At 41.4% G+C, this 16,493-nt stretch overlaps 3 protein-coding genes across 6 annotated transcripts in view; 2 read left to right on the forward strand and 1 right to left on the reverse strand.

The window, feature by feature from the left end:
• Window positions 1-2,454, forward strand: part of LOC108425233 (unconventional myosin-XVIIIb) — a 61,297-nt gene extending 58,843 nt beyond the window's left edge. For all 4 annotated transcript variants that reach the window (XM_017693757.2, XM_017693756.2, XM_017693758.2 and 1 more), the window contains 2 exons: window positions 901-1,071; window positions 1,225-2,454. In XM_017693757.2, coding sequence (XP_017549246.1) covers window positions 901-1,071; window positions 1,225-2,149 — 1,096 coding nt within the window. In that variant the 3' untranslated portion in view covers window positions 2,150-2,454. The remainder of the gene's footprint in view (window positions 1-900; window positions 1,072-1,224) is intronic.
• Window positions 2,455-2,997: 543 nt separating this feature from the next.
• Window positions 2,998-4,494, reverse strand: npm2b (nucleophosmin/nucleoplasmin, 2b). Its single transcript, XM_017693582.1, has 9 exons — window positions 4,452-4,494; window positions 4,309-4,375; window positions 4,120-4,202; window positions 3,922-4,041; window positions 3,751-3,844; window positions 3,559-3,677; window positions 3,453-3,484; window positions 3,324-3,360; window positions 2,998-3,248 (listed from the first exon to the last, which is right to left on the reverse strand). Exons 2-9 carry the CDS (start codon window positions 4,343-4,345, stop codon window positions 3,207-3,209), a joined length of 564 nt encoding a protein of 187 aa, XP_017549071.1. The 5' UTR covers window positions 4,346-4,375; window positions 4,452-4,494; the 3' UTR covers window positions 2,998-3,206.
• Window positions 4,495-13,090: 8,596 nt separating this feature from the next.
• LOC108425231 (seizure 6-like protein) overlaps window positions 13,091-16,493 on the forward strand; it is a 58,004-nt gene continuing 54,601 nt past the window's right edge. Inside the window, exon 1 of the mRNA XM_017693749.2 lies at window positions 13,091-13,378. Coding sequence (XP_017549238.1) covers window positions 13,306-13,378 — 73 coding nt within the window. The 5' untranslated portion in view covers window positions 13,091-13,305. The remainder of the gene's footprint in view (window positions 13,379-16,493) is intronic.

Genomic DNA, 16,493 nt, shown 5'->3' on the forward strand with positions numbered 1-16,493 from the left:
ATCCAGGAGTGCTCCTAGTATATGGAAACAAACAGACACAAGCTAAAGAGGCCACACACTGCCACAGACCCACACTCCTTCTCTGCATATGCCTTGTTAAATACAAGAAGCTTTTCTTTGTATGCAAGTTCCTTTCAAAGTTCACCAGCTGTGATATGCTTTTTCTCCTGAATAATGCATGCGCATTATCCAGGACCCCCGGTGCCGTTCTTCTTCTTTCTCTCTCTCCATTTCTCTTCTCCATCATCTGTTGGTAGTGAAAGCTCTGAGAAGGAGATCCACCTTCATGCAATACAGGTGCACCTAACCTAAGGCCTTACAAGCTATGTGGATATAGAAAGCCCAATTACCGTAGTGGAATAGGCGAGCAGAGCATTTCCATATCACAGAAATTGAGCAATGTTCTAATATTCCTGTTCACTTAAATGTGAATAGCCACAATTTGGTACCAGGCATGTGAATTTAACAGACTTGTGCGCCGTATTGTATGTGTCAGTCAGACACCTCTGAGCCTGTAAACAGGTCCTGGAACAGCAGGTCATGTAGGGAGAGGTCTGATAACGACAGCACTCCAGAGATAGGGAGTCTGGGCTAATGAGCTTGTGGTTGACTGAGCAAGCATGCTCAGCTGAGTATCAATGAGGATATCAGAGGCAACATCAGCAGCCATACATGGCACCCATGCCAGGGTTTTGCCATGTCTCTCTCTGCATGAGTGGGATTACAGTTTGGCCATGTGCATGCTGATATGCATGTGGCTCATATCGTTCATATTGATACTGGCATGTGTTGAGATTTAACAGCTGTTGGGCACCACTTTATACTTTGTCATATCCAAAGTGAGACATGTCAGTGGGATCAAGGTATTGCTGTTTGAATGACACTGTGTTCGTATGTCAGGGATAGCGTGTCTAGTGTTGGGTCCAGCATCGGCACTGAGGATGTGGGTGAGGGCATTCGAAACTGGCTAGGCGTGCCACGTGGGGTTCGTGGGGGCAGAGGCTCTCCATATGGTGGCAGCGGTACTGGGCGCCAGTCAGTCACTGACACAATGAGCACCTACAGTTTCAGGTACTTCACTGCAAAGCAACCTCTAATTATAATCACCTCACATAGTCTGGCCAAACAACAATAAGTTCTGAAATGTGTTACTATAGAAATATGCTGATTTAAGAAATAATCAAAATTAGACTGATCTATCTGCCTCCATTTGTACTTTGCCAGGTCTTGTTCTCAGGACTTGGAAGAGGATGCAGGGATGCAGAGCTCTGGAGGTCTTGGCAGGGCATCATCTTCTGCAGCCCTGTCTGAGCTTCTGGAGGGCTTACGGAAAAAGCGGGCTGGGGCTGGGTGGGACAGAGGGTCAGAAATTGGTGAAGGTAGCACAGTGTCACTTCCTATTTACCAGACGACAGGGGCCTCCACTCTTCGGCGCAGAGCTTCTGCCCTTTCACTAGAGCCTGATGAGGGCCCAGAGGAACCAATTCGGCCAGGAATTCTGAAACCCCCAAGTCCTCTCCTACCTCGTGCCTCCAGTCTGCGATCTCTTGCTGAATCTGTGCCAACCACCTCCACAGCCACAAACACCATAGGAAAGGTGAGCCGTTTCAGCTCATGCGACTCCATCACCTCCACAGTATCCTCCACGGGTCCCCGACGTCATCTCTCCAACCTCTCAATACCTGAGGAAGGGGAAGAGGAACCCTGCATAAAAACCTTGTCCACCTCAGGCTCCTATCAGCCAAACCGACGCAGACTGCTTGGGGGTCTGGTAGCAGAAGGTGGGGAGGCCCAGCTTGGGACAGAGCCTATGGTGTTTCAAAGTCGCCGATTTCTTGGTAATCCAGACTCGGACAAAGATATGGGGGACACCAACTCCGACATCGTCCCAGCCATCCGCAGAGCACAGTCTACCAGCAGCCTAGCAGGGAGCAGCTCCAGGGGAGGCCAGCGGCGTGCCCTCAGTGTGCACTTCGGGGAGCTACCCCCCTCCAGAGCATCACGGAGGGGCTCTGACTCCGACTCATCTGGCTCTGGAGGTTCTCAGCAGAGGCGTGGGCCCCAGGGAGAAAGGTTGGAGGCTGAAGGCAGCGAGGGAGATGTTAATTCTGTGATGAAAAAATACTTGAGAAAAGCTGAGGTTGATTGAACCTGTAGACTTAAGTGAGGCCCCTACCACCAATGGATACATTTTAGCAAGCGTCTCAGAAGCTATGTGAAAAATCCTGTAAAAATGTTCAAATGAAACTAGTCTCAAGGAGAGACTTAATTTCCCTTCTATACTTAGAAATTGGGTATGATTTTGCTGTATTCCTTTTTGTATACAGGAAATCATGGACAAAAGTGCACAGAGCATGGTCCTTACTGAGAACACACTGCAGAAAGCGGGAGCACATGCTGCAGATTAATTTTGAACACTTTGTACACATGAATAAAGGTTTGAGTGGGAAGTTGCTTCTTGAGTGTTTCATGTTGTCAAGACACTAGCAAGAGACATGGATGCCAGGGCATTTTGTCCAACAAGACAAAATATATTTTGACAAGTCAAAAGGTCTGTTTTTCTATTATTGGATGTTAGAGTAAGTTCAATAGAAATACACCAAAAAAAGACCCATCTTCTACAATCACTGGCGTTTGATGTGGACTTTTCCAAAGGGTAGGGCAGATGAGAACAAAGTCTAAAGAGGAACAAAGTTTTTCCTAACAGAACCTTCATCTAACAACACACCCAGTAGTTACAGCAAGCAGACACTCATATTAGGCCTATTATTTTTGATATCTTTAGAAAATAAGATTACATAAATTTCCCATACCAAAATTGGTATTTACTCAAAATAGAATGCTTACATTGCAAGTAATCCAATTAAATTTAAGCTTGTGCATCTAAACCAGAATACCTAGCCATTTCACAAGCTAGACACTTCTAGCCTCATGTCAATAGTTAAGTCTGTCAAGCATGCCACAACTTAACCAGGTCACTCAAAAATAAGGCAAACATTTAGTTAACCAGATTTAATAGTCCCTACAAGTGTCTGAAAGGAAACAGGCCATTATTGATAAAAGCCAGATTATGGCTGCAATGCAAGACGAAGCACAAATGAGCGTTCAGATCCTAAAGAGCATCTTCACACCTGCAGATATTTTATTTTTGTAGGCTGAAGATAAAGATCAAGTTCTCAAGTGGTGCAATAATTGCTCTTCATCAATCAAACCTTTGCAGCCAGTGGTTTTCGCCCCCTTCCTTTTCCCTGGGCAAAAGGAAAAAAAAATTAATGCAGGTAAACTCCACAGTGAAAATATCTACAATGTCTTAATATTCTTACCTTTTTAGGGGGATTATTTTCACCCTCTGATGCTTCACTATATTCAGAAAGGCAAATTGGATTACAGGGCAATCTAGCATACTGAAAGTCAATGCTTCATTAACAGTACAGAAAAGATTCAAAGCTTACCCCTCATCATCCCCCTTTTCTGGCTTCTTTCTCTTGAAGAAGAATGTAGTCATTTAGAGCACGGCAAGTCTCAAGTGTAGATAACGCACATGAAATTTAGCCTTACCTTGCCAGCACCATTTTTCTTTACTTTCTTCACAGGTGACTCTTCAATATCCTCCTCTTCTTCCTCTACCTCCTCATCCATCTCTTCATCCTCTAGCTCTTCATCAGAATAGTCTTCCACTGCAAAGTTAAAGGGGATTAGTTCATTAGTTTTTCTTAACTGATGCGGAAAGTCCGACATCTGCCTACTCACAGGCTACGTGCTCAGCTCCGACGAACACTGGGCCCGAGCCGTACCTCAGGCGGAATGTCACGGGGGGGTGCAAGTCTAAACCGGACAAATTGACCTGCAAGACAAAGACAAGGACAGTTGACTGAAAGCGCTCATGAATGAGACAAACAGCGCAAGTACAAGCTCACTTACGGTGGGCATTGACTTGGCGTGTAAAGTGACAATTGGCACAGCTTTGGCTCCATCACCCCCCTCGCCGGTCACCAACTCCACAATGTTGAACTCGTCTTTGGCCGTGTGGCCCAAACACATCTGAGGTAAGTAGAGAAACGCTAACTTTTAGCCGTATGAACACACGCCAGCTAACGACTAAGAGAGTATAAAGCTTACAGTTCTCAAGGCGAGTTGGTGTTGATGGTTCGTATCGTCCGTCTTAAAAGTCTCCTCTTCATTCGACTCGTTAAGTTCACAGCCTAAAGTGAAGAGTGCGGTTTAGTCCACCAAACTTGACGGGAGAGACGGTGAACAATGGCGTTGTATTATTTTCCCTTTGGGGTAAAAAAAGGAAGCCGAACCTACCCCATAGAGTGGACAGAGGTTTTTCTGGTTTACTCATTTTTCTTGACAGATACTACCCTGGCTGACCCTGAAAATGTCAAACAGAGCATTGTGTCACTTCAAGCAAACGGACTAGACCTTAAAAGATAGGTTTATTGTCTCACCAGAAAAAGAAACCTGTTCAAGGCAACAGAAGAAAGATGGAGTATGGTTAGTGCTGGATGTTTTAAAGGGGAGTTAAAATGCAAAGCAGGTGAGAGTAATTAAGGCAGGATCACGTTCAGTCGTCTCAGGTTAATTATGGCCGTGGCCGCCTATATTAAGAGCCAAGAAACAAGTTTATTTTAAACCCTGCAGCCAGAGTTACATAATAAATCGATTTCGTAATTATACATAAGAGGCTCTCAGGCCAGGGGTGTGAGACTCAAGTCCTGAAAGGTCACACTACAGCTAATGTCTGAAGTCTTCATGAGATGAATTCCATGTGTAAGAAGAAAGAAAATATAAAATTTATATAAAAAAGTATCTGATCTTACAGTAGTACCTGAATTTTAAATATATACCTGTCATCCATCGCTAGAGGTTTAAAGACCTACTTAATATTTTTGCCCTCTCCCAAAAGATTTTTTGGTGAATTAAAGACAAAGACACAATAATGAGATGGACACTTAGAATTCCCTGTTATTCCTAAATGTTTCTGTATGTATATTTGTCTCACTTTTTGGCCCTAAAATAAGAAAGCAGTAAGATTTCTGATGTCATTTATTACTTTTTTTATGTATAATTACAGAAAATGCTTCAGATGTTTACTGCCACTGCCATTTATACAGCATTTCTCAGTAGATTTTGCATGGCAGCCTACTGTCTGTAAGAGGCACAGGGGTGCAGCATGGAATTAAAGAGGTGATCCTCTCTTGGGTTTGCTATTCTAAAATTAAATTCACATCATGACTGAACATGAAATATGATTCACTATATGTTGTTAAACATTTTTATTAGACTCATTACACATGGCCAGATACAATTTAGCGTGACAATGCTTTGTACATATAAATTTTTTGAAGGCATATATCATAAGTTGTACTGTAAATCTTCACTGTTACGTTCCACCTTCTTAGAATCATATTTACAAATTTGGAAGCGTGGTAGGGGATTTGTAAGCTGTATCTTCTGTACCCATGCAGTGCACTGCTGATGCACATTAACACATTCAGTAAAAGAGACTCACTAGTTACATGACCCAGAAATACACTATATGGCCAGTAATATGTGGCTCCTAATTATCGGGCTCGTGTCTTCCAGCTACACCTATTAGTAACAGGTGTAAAAAATCAAGCATGTAGTTGTGCAGTCTCTATAGACAAACGGGCAGTAGAATGGGTTCAACAGAGGAGCACAGTGATTTAAAATATGGCTCTGTCATAGAATGTCACCTTTGGTACAAGTTAGTTTCTAAGTTTTCTGGCCCTGGTCAACTGCAAATGTAAGTGTAATTGTGAAATGGAACCATCTATGAGCAACACCAGCTCAACCACAAAGCAGTAGACCACTCTGAAGCACGGAGCTCCTCTGTTGCACCACTTAAAACTGCCTCTGGGCTACAGGACTGTGTGTTTCATGCAGGCCTAAAATCACAATGCTTAATGCCAAGTATCAGCTAGAGTGGTGTAAAGCATAGCACCAATTGGCTCTGGAGCAAAAGAAATTTGTTCTCTGGAGTGGGAAATCACACTCCTCTCTTTACTTTTGTGTATTTTGATGGATGAATTTGGCTTTGGCGGATGCCAAGAGAATAGAATGCATAGGGCCAACAGAAAAGGTAGGCCAAGGACAGCTCATGTTTGGGGCTGTTTTTCAGCATTTGGGCTAGGCCCCTTAATTACAGTGAAGGGTATTGCTAGCACTACAGGATACTGAGACATTTTAGATAATTAAATGCTTCCAACTTTGTGGTAACAGTTTGGGGCCCTTTCCTGTTCAAGCAATTTGAATAAGTCATATTAAATGTATATGATTATATTAAAAGAGAGAACATTTTTGTTTACATATAAGATAATACTGTGTAAAGGTCAGTTGTGGTGATCTACCAGGTTTTGCATGATTGTTAGGAGCCCCCTTTTTCTCTTTCTTTATCTTTTAATAACTTGTTAAAGTCCAGTTTTGGAAACTGTATTTTCACTTAATTTTTTTTGGCATCCATCTACCTTATACAAGTGGATTATGTTATGTATAATCTCCTCAGAAATATCTTGATGCACATATTTGTAACGCAGCTAAGGTGTGTTTGGGTAGTTGCTTGTGTGAATGTTAGATAGAAGGTTACACCTGAAGTGACACAACTGGAAACACCTTTTGTTAGGATGCACACCTGTAACTTCCATCCATCCATCCATTTTCTAAGCCGCTTCTCCGTCAGGGTCGCGGGGGGATGCTGGAGCCTATCCCAGCAGTCTTCGGGCGGAAGGCAGGATACACCCTGGACAGGTCGCCAGTCGCATGGCACCTGTAACTTGTTGGTTGGTAATACTTCACCAGGAAGTGCATAAGTTAACATCTTTTGTGTCTTACTTGGCTGAATGTTTTTGCACAGATATTTAGTAAAAGTATGGTGGACAAATACATAAACAATCAAAATACATAAATGACCATATACATTAAGGAGATTAGATTAGTACATCACAGCTTTTAATCTTTTTGGTATTATATGTATTAACCCTGGTTCTGTTTATTTCTGTGAGAATATTATAAGAGCAAGCTTGGCTTAAATACATACTCTCCCAACCCCACATGTGTGCACACGCTCATGCTCATATTCCAGACTCAGTTGTGATGTATAATTAATGTGGCCCCGTGGGCACGGATCGCTCAGCCACTGGATTAAGGGAAGGAGAGAACACGAGCTGAGAGTGCGACCATAGCTCCCCTGGGTACCACCGCCCGGTCCCTCTCTGTCATCAAAGACTACGAGCTGCAGGATGAAAAGACAAGAGGAGGGGAGGTGGTAGGAAGACAGTTGGGGTTTTGGGGAGTGGGTGGAGGTGGGTAGAGAAGGAGCATGGAAATGTGATATAAAGGGATTTTATCCAGTGACACGTACATTGTTTGAAATGCTGACTGAGACTGAGCTGTTAGCAAGTGTAGTGACATTTTTTAACGTGTGAAGGTAATTTTATCTATGCACAGCAAGGGAAAAAATTAATATCGGTATTACCTCACTTTACCAGCAGCACCCCATGAATATTAGTGCTAAGCCTTCGGTTTGAGCTATAAATAACAAATCAGTCAGTCAAAAACAAGGAAAGAACACCTATATGATAACACAGATTTCTGCTAGGCCCCCCATGGCATTTTAGTCATATGTTACCACTAAGCTAACCACAATTCATATGAACATTTTTAGATTAAATGTGAACATGAAGTCTGCAAAAGACAATGGGCCTCTGTGCAAGAACTTTTCCTTCACAGAACTTTTTCCTTCACAATTGAAAGCCTGTTTCATGCAATACTTCATTCTTGTCTGTTTTTCATTCTTATTCATTTTCATCTTTATTATGCTTTTTCTCTAGTTAAAGTCTTGTGTAAGACAGTGAGGTATACAGAATTTAAGCATTTTCATAAGCACCTAATACCTAGAGTTCGGGTATTGGAATCCATATTGGAAGAGAAGAACAACAAGCACAATGAATAAATGAAATAAAATGTATAGATATGCATTTTTTTATTTCACTGAAAGCATTTGGTATTCTTAGATGACCCTGAGGGTTTCCCACTGCTCTTTACCACCCCTGTGGTAAACAAAGCTGGCACATTTTGTCTTACAGGCATTTTTCTGCCAAATTGGATCTTTTGAGTTTGTTAAGTTTTAATATTGCTACTTGCATTTTATGAGCAACACTCAGTTACTTCACTTAGTTATGTGAAGTAAGGCTACTGCTATAACTGTACCCCACTTTTTATATACGACACCATTTTATTTTCAAATTGTGTCACTTGACTACCATACTTGATGAAACTTGCTGGTTTGCATGGGATTTTGGTGAGGTCACCAGTCTTATGATATGAGTAAATGCACAGTGTTAGCTTGTATGTGTGATATTGTCTCTGTTGTATCCAAACACTGTAACACCTTTGTTTTTTATTACTTTATACCATTTGAGAACACCCTCTGCCCTTTACATTGTTTGGCCATTTTATCATAAATGGGAACAAAAATTGAACAAAAGTACATTAAAATAGATGAAAGCTAAGGATGTTTTTCCTATACAATTATTATTCGGGTGAAAGGCAGGATACACCCTGGACAGGTCGCCAGTCCATCGCAGGGCAGACAGACAGACACAGTCAGTCACTCACACCCAGGGGTAATTTAGCATGTCCAATCGGTCTGACTGCATGTCTTTGGACTGTGGGAGGAAACCGGCGAACCCGGAGGAAACCCAAGCAGACACAGGGAGAACATGCAAACTCCACACAGAGAGGACCCCGGTCACCCGGCAGGGGAATCGAACCCAGGCCCTCCTTGCTATGAGGCGACAGCGCACGCTACCGTGCCGCCCATACAAAAGATGTTTCTTTAATTTAATAATAGTGCTTAAAATAAGCTTTTATCATCACAGAAATTTGCATGTTTTATTTTAACTGAAATTACACAGTCAAAAGTGTATGTACACTTGAATGTTGGTTCCAGTAAATACACTCTCAGCTACATTGAGATCTCTGTGAAGGCTATGAATGTGCAGCTGTGTCTTGTTTGATTGTGATCAGTATATATGTATTAATAGGGAAACCTTACGCATTTGTTTTATCCTGAATTTGCTGAATACTAAAACATGGGGGAAAAAGTAATTCAACACTAAATTAGGAAAAGGATATTAAACATATGTCGAAATGGCAATCAGCACTATTCAAATTCTGCTAAAGAAGTGTAAGACGAGTGGTTCTGTGGATACCAAGCCAAGATCAGTAGACCAAGAAAGATTTCTGAGAAACCACCAAGACAACTCCATATGATGTAAAGAAAAACCCACAGGAAACATCTGCTCAAATTTGGCCTTCTCTGAAACAAAATGATGTAACTGTTTCAGAATGTACAATAAGGGCGTATTTTAACAGAAATGGGCTACACAATGTGTTGCTACATCACAAAACAGCAATGTTGCAACTGCACCAAACAACATCTAGAGAAACCTCAGGACTTCTGGAAGTAATTTGGAGACAAAAATTGAACTTAAAGGCCATAACCATAAACTTTACATTATACAGTATTAATGTCATTGATCCTCTTTTAGGAGAACTCAAAAATGCTGTATATGTGATGCAAAGAATTTATAATACACAAAGCCTTTTTGCCAAAAAGAGTGGGCAGCTTTACAACCTGAAAAATAAAGACACTCATTCACAACTGTCACAAAAGACAGCAAGATGATGCTCAAAGGGAACATGATATTAAGGACGAGTGGTATGTCAACATTTGTTTTTTTTCCTTTTAGTTGTCATTATGGTTAATATAATACCTGCACAGTGATAAATAGCTGCATCTGAGCAGTCTTACTAAATAAATGAAACATGCTTGATATGATTGTGCATACAGAAATCTGGGAACCTATTCTTTGGCCATGTTTCAGTTACAGTTAGGTATAGAAATTTGTATTTAGCCATACTGTATGTAGTCATATTGCTACTTTTATTAGTTAACAGAATTGCAGGGTTTGGAATTCCCTGGTTAACCACAATGCACAGTAGAGGGGTGGGAGGGGTTTGAAAATTTTCCCCATTGACAAAAATGGCCTAGACCCAGGGTTTGTCTAGATGCTAATGGCGAGCAACAAAATGATGACCACAGATGTCTAGGTAATGTTAAGTAGGGAGTGCTAGTTGACATAGGAAAAAATACTAGTTAGCAGTGTGTGCTCTGTGGGCTCCCTGCTCCCCACACCTAACTTCCAGTCATTCCACGTCACTTACCTCTTTATAACCCTGCCCTGGTCACTTTACTTGAATTGCACTACTCCACGTGCACTGTTGTATATAGTATTGTTGTACATGCCTTTTGTATTTTTATTTTTATTCATTCTATCTATATTTTATATTTGCATAGAGTATTTATTTATGTGTACTTAATTTTGCATGCCTATTACTACTTGTTTTTATGTTGCACCTTCATGCCGAAGCAAATTCCTAGTCTGTGAATCCTGTTCATTGACAATGGCAATAAAACTTCTTCTGATTCTGATTCTGATGATTCTCTGCCTACACCAACGCGCAAGTGAACCTAATTTCTATTTCTGTCTACATTAATGAAAGCTGTCAAAATGGAGTCATATGATGTTTATGTACCAAATGCACATATAGGAGCTAACATTATAAGCCCAAGAGATACACTTATAGGGTAGCTCTCTGTGAAATGTTGCAATAGTGTCACAAGAATGACAGTAACTGGTCATTGAGTTTGAATCAATGAGCCAATGTTTATTCATTCAGTGTGGCATTAGCTGTACAAACCATATACTGTCAACACTCTGGTGTGCTCAGCAAGAATACTGGGCACTTGTAAGTGCTCTCTTTATTTGACTTGCCATGTAAATGATTACTCAGAAAAAAAAATTAGAGAAAAAAGTGGTGAGGGTGTTAAGGAATCAAACTCAGAGCTTGAAATTAGGCTCTTTAGTCCTTCATACTGAAATCTGATTAGGATTTCTTCTTAGCAGTGGGTAGATTAGGCGACCTCATCTTCAGCAGAGAGGGTGATACCATTTTGAAGATTGCATTACTTTCACTGGTGCTGGATCTGTTTCTGAGGTAATTAGCTAGACAGAAAAAAAGAGATTTTGCTTCATTACACACAGAAAAAAAGCAGCTGTGAATCCTTGCTGTTTTCTTATGAAACATGTCTTTTAGAACACTTGTTTGTGTGCTTTATGGCTTCATGAAATATGCATGCAACATGCAACAGTAATGAAACAAGAGATTGCTACCACTAAACCCTCTTTATCTTGTCGTTCTACTGTGAAACCCTTTATTTACAGAGTCACTTTAAAGAAAATATTGAAAGGAAGATATGAACAATTTTGATTTCTGTATTTCCATGGTTGTTACTGATATACGGGGGGAAACGCACTTTGTACTGCTACATGACAAAGTCTGTGAACAATATTCACTAGAGGCTTCATGGGGCTAAAAACAGATTATATGGCTCTTTTATTTCAAATCCGTTGTTTACTACCTAAGACATGTCATTTGGTGGATAAAATAAGGTTTTTACTAACATGCCAAGAATGAAATGACAGTTTTATGTAATATTTCCTTTGAAACTCTGGACATTGAGAAAAAATGAGACATCTCAAAAGTGTAATCTTCAGGGTTCATTAAAAATGTACCACAGATTTGATGTAAACAAAAATTTACAAAGCCCTGGACGTGGCCTCAGTGATCTCACTTAACTCTTGACAAAGGCATTGTGGCAGTAGCCTGGGCCAAACATTAAACTTCACCTCATACCAACATATCCAGAGCAGAATGATCTGCAAATAACAACAATCTCAGAGGTTATGTATTGATTATGTATTATCATAACCTTTCCTTTGTTCTGTTTTAGCACCATGGACAGTTGTCAGTATCTGGGAAAGACAAGGATGTTCTTTTCTGTGTCATCTTTTGACCGGTTTTACAAATTGAGTTCTTCATCATGATTGGCACCTGTCCAGGGTGTATCCTGCCTTCCGCCCGAAGACTGCTGGGATAGGCTCCAGCACCCCCCCGCGACCCTGACGGAGAAGCGGCTTAGAAAATGGATGGATGGATGGATGGATGGATGGATGATTGGCCATATACTATGTCTGAATTCTGTTGGACGCTTTAACAGTAACTGCAACATGAAGCAGAATGATTCAGCTAACAAGCCTCATTGCCAACCACCCTTTGATTAGAAAATAAAAAAGATTTGTGCACAAGTGATGATACAAAAGCCTGGACTTCATGAGCTGCCTGGCCACCGTTTCCTACAGATTGACTTCTCACTCAGTGAAACACACAGTGGGGCACAGCTCATTGGTGTGGTGCCAGTTCAGGCCAGGGCTGCATTCTCTCACGGCTCAGCCTCTCTCTGCTCTGTACTCACCATGCATAACAAGAACTGTTGCACATGGCAAGAGAGCAAGACAGAAGCATATGCAAGTATTGTGGCTAGACTTTGACTTCCCTTGACTGCTCAAAATGTTCTTTCCAGCACTGACTATTATGTGGTGGCTCTGATTACTTCAAAATCCACTCTGCTTTTGGCATCCAAAGACACTGAAGCAAATAATAGAGCTTCTGCTTCTCATGCTCCCCAGATTGATTGGCTTGGTGCGTTTGGCACATTTTGTATCAATGAGATTGTTTTCTTTATTTTTTAAGGTGTTGTTTTCTCACTGAAAAACTGAAAAGTTCGATTTTTCTCATATTTTCAGCATTTGATCAAGCTGATGAACAACAAAGCCCCTTTTCGTAGCTTGTCTTTTACAAGGGTGCCAGAAATACTGGAGGATGGTGGATCCATGAAGTGTAAGCTTTTAGTTGGAGGATTATATGCAGTATGATCAAAGAAGTGGGGGTTGCCTGATGGGTGGGTGGTAGCCTAGTTATGATGCTATTTTTTCTCATTCCCCTTTTAAAGTAGTAGAGCCAAAAAGTGCTCAGCAGTCATTATCATATCTAATGGAATGCAGCTGAAGGCAACACAACAGAGGGCATCAGCAACTTTAGTGGGAGTGGGGGTGGGGGGGTGTAGACTGTAGACTGAGACACTGCGGAGTTCAGACGAGGAGAGAGAGAGAGAGAGAGAGAGAGAGAGAGAATGACTCGGTAGAGGCAGAGCGGAGACAGAAAAACACAAAGCAGTGGAAAGCACGCTCCTCCTTGGTTAACCTCCGCATACGTCGCTTACATTGAGCTCTGAATAGGACTTCAGTTTGCTCGTGTGTGGGCTGCGCGTAGGGGTTTGGCTTTTTCCAGTGAGCAGCCCCTCGGACTGTCTTTGCCATGCGGGCTCCACGTTTATTCCTCAGCTCCACGATCTGGATGGGGATTCTTTTGAGAGCCGTCTCGACCCAAGGTAACGTTCCCGTTCGCGTTTACCTACCGTAGGGGAATGTTTGAGGAGATGCGCTCTATTCGGGTTCACCTTCTTTTAGCTGGTGTAGCGCACGCATAGGCGTCCCACTTTATAAACTTGGCGATTCGCTCCCGTTAGAATTGTTCTGCGACGGAATGGGAAACGCTCTGGTAGCTTTGGAGAAGCTTCTAGGTCCGAGTCTTTGCGTGAGTGTTCGAAGCACCATGTGGGATTTGTACAGGCTCTGAATGCGAGCACACGTCGTGTTTACTGTGCCTTGTTTGCCGTGTGGCTCCTCTGAAGCGTTCACTGCTGCCCGTCTTGGTTCAGGCATCGCTGTTGTTGAAATGTGGGCAATGGTTCGGTTTGTGCTGCAGGATAAAGAGAGCACTGCAGAAACCCTTGTTAGGTCTCCAGCCAAGTGGACCTGTACATCAGTCTGCAAAAAAATTGAATGTGTGTGTATATATATATATATATATATATATATATATATATAGCCTCAATCAGTTTTCCCAAATCAGGCCACTGGGTCAAGCAACGGCTGGTAGAGCTTGCATGTAGATCTGTATTGATATTGATTCATCAGCGAAGGATTTCTTCCTTCCCCTAACATGGTTGAGGAACCAATGCAAGTGAACGTTAATTCACTTTTATCTCAGTCCATGTGGATGTTTACCTCACCAGTAAATTATTTAAGCTAGATTGTTTATTTGTCTATCCCGGACGCACGCTTCATTTGAACAGAACTACTCTTGCTTTATTCATTGAAATACATAGGCTCCAACCATACACATCCCTGAAAAGCCTTTTCTCAAACCCAAGCCTGGACTAGGTCATTAATATCACCGTCGATGGTTTTATCAGGGAAGGAATGTTTCAGCAAGAAAATGTCCTGGACTTGCAGTGGTTAAATGACCTTACCATCTGGTCCAATCTTTGAAGCTAGTCTAGTACATGCAGTCCAAGTGACAGAGATGTTAATGTCATGGTAAAGTAATTGCCTAGGCTGGCACAGGACAATTGGAAAAAGAAGCAAAAACAGAAAACCTAACTAGGCAGACAGTGTGATTATGAACAGGCTACTGATATTGGCTCTGTCCCTTAATTAGGATTTCTCATTATCCAGGCATATCACGTCCGTAATGATCTGCAGGCAGAAATGCTTTTCTCTCTCCGTCATTCTGTTTTGTGGACATGGCAGTGCACCTGTTGACCGTGTGGAGATTCTTCTTCTGTAACAACATGCATGATATGGAGCTTTGTCTATTATGCCAAGTCTCTGTTTTGGTCCATTCCATTCATTTGTTCATTTTTTTCTTTTCTTGAGGCCAGTATCCGAGTAAAGCTGTCAGACACGTCCATGCAACAGTGCTAAAGTCAGTTGAATTGTATGTTTGTGCTCAGCTGTCAGTGTGGTTTTGGCAGGGTCGGCCTTCACTCTTGTGACAGATTGTCTGTTCTGCGCTCTACAGAACTCACTCAGCTAGAATTTGTCCTTCTCCTCTCATCACATCACTTCTCTGCGGCTTTTCAGAGCACCCCTTGTTTCTGATGCGCTGTGCTAAATCAGAAGAGAAAGGGCGAGAATGTCCTGCAAGGAAATGTCTGGAGAGGAAATGGAAGGTCTGTCTGAGAAACAAGCCGAGAGCTTGTTTGAGACAAAATCAAGATGAGCAGGTTGCTACTCCAGGTTTTTAAGAGATTTAGTGCAAACATTATATTAGTTGTGTGGAATGGGTATTGCAGATGGGATTTAAGGGTGATTGATGAACTTTCTCATTCTGTGTGAAAGGCTGAGTGGCCAAAAATAGGTTTGTTCTGTTTAATGACCAGATTCCTTGTTCCTAACACAAACACCAGCTGATTTAAACCTTTAGCACACGTTCATGTTCAGCAAACAAGAGCAGTGTAATCCTGCTATGGTATTGCTAGACTAGCTGGCATAAGACTTTTCTAATACAATATGCTAGTTCATTTAGAGGAAAAACTTCATCAGCAGGGAGTCTGACAGCTTCACGCAAGATCATAACCGCAGTTGCATTTCATAAGATTTGAAACTGGAGTTTCTCTCAGATAATTTGCACTGTATCTACCTTGTAGCCTCTCACAGTGACTTTGTATAGCCTGCTGGCATGTAGAAAATCTTGGAAAGTGCTTTCTATTGTATTGCCTTCAAATACGCACAGCTTGCGTTTGATGCCCTGAAGGCACTGACAGGTCCTCTGCAGTGTCCAGAGCTCAACTCTGCAATCCAAGACCCCCTGTTATCCCCCCAGCTCTGATTCTCAAATCCTTTCTACTGAGCTCATGATTGCTGGAACATTTTCTTTAGTCCCTGTGGATGGGTGACAGTTCCTTAGGTGTTCTGGTCTCACAACAGCAAGAGGAGAGAATGGGAGGCAGTGATGATTATTTGATTCATTTCTACATGATAAATGTTAAGAAACCTGTTGAAAGAGAGGAATGGAATTCTAATGATTGAAACCAACTTTATAAATTAAATGAAGATTTAATTTTTTGATATGCTGTTAAAGTGTGCTCTGCAAAATTACACTATAACCTTGGTTAAATGTGTTGCACAGTTTGACATCTAGTGTTTTGTATTGGTGATTATCAGTCAGTACTAAAGACAATTCAAGTCAAGCCAAATCTGCTTTATTGTCAATACTATGCACAGGACATACAGAGTGTTGAAATTACATTACTCTCAGACCCCATGGTGTAGTGATAACATTAAATATATGGCAAACAGGAAAAGTGTGAACATAAATAGACACAAAAAATACACTAATCCTAAAAATAAAAACTGATTGTGGAAAAATAGAACAATAAAAAATAATTACATTTAAGAAGGTCCTGAAATTAATGCTAAGGTGACAAAAGGGGCATACAGATTAAGATCTGTGGGTATAAGTAGTGCAAATATAAACAGTGGTGCAATTAGAATAAGCTTATGGAGCAGTTTCATTTCATACTCTTGCGTTATTCATTGAAGCACATAGGCTCCAACCATATAAGAGAATGGGTCTAGTTAGTTGGGGTAATACTTCACATTTGATCCACTCTGTTGGTTTAGGCCATACCACCATTAAAGTGTTCTTTGGATGGTCAA

This window comes from Pygocentrus nattereri, chromosome 18, assembly GCF_015220715.1.
Source record: "Pygocentrus nattereri isolate fPygNat1 chromosome 18, fPygNat1.pri, whole genome shotgun sequence".
Classification (NCBI taxonomy): Eukaryota; Metazoa; Chordata; class Actinopteri; order Characiformes; family Serrasalmidae; genus Pygocentrus; species Pygocentrus nattereri.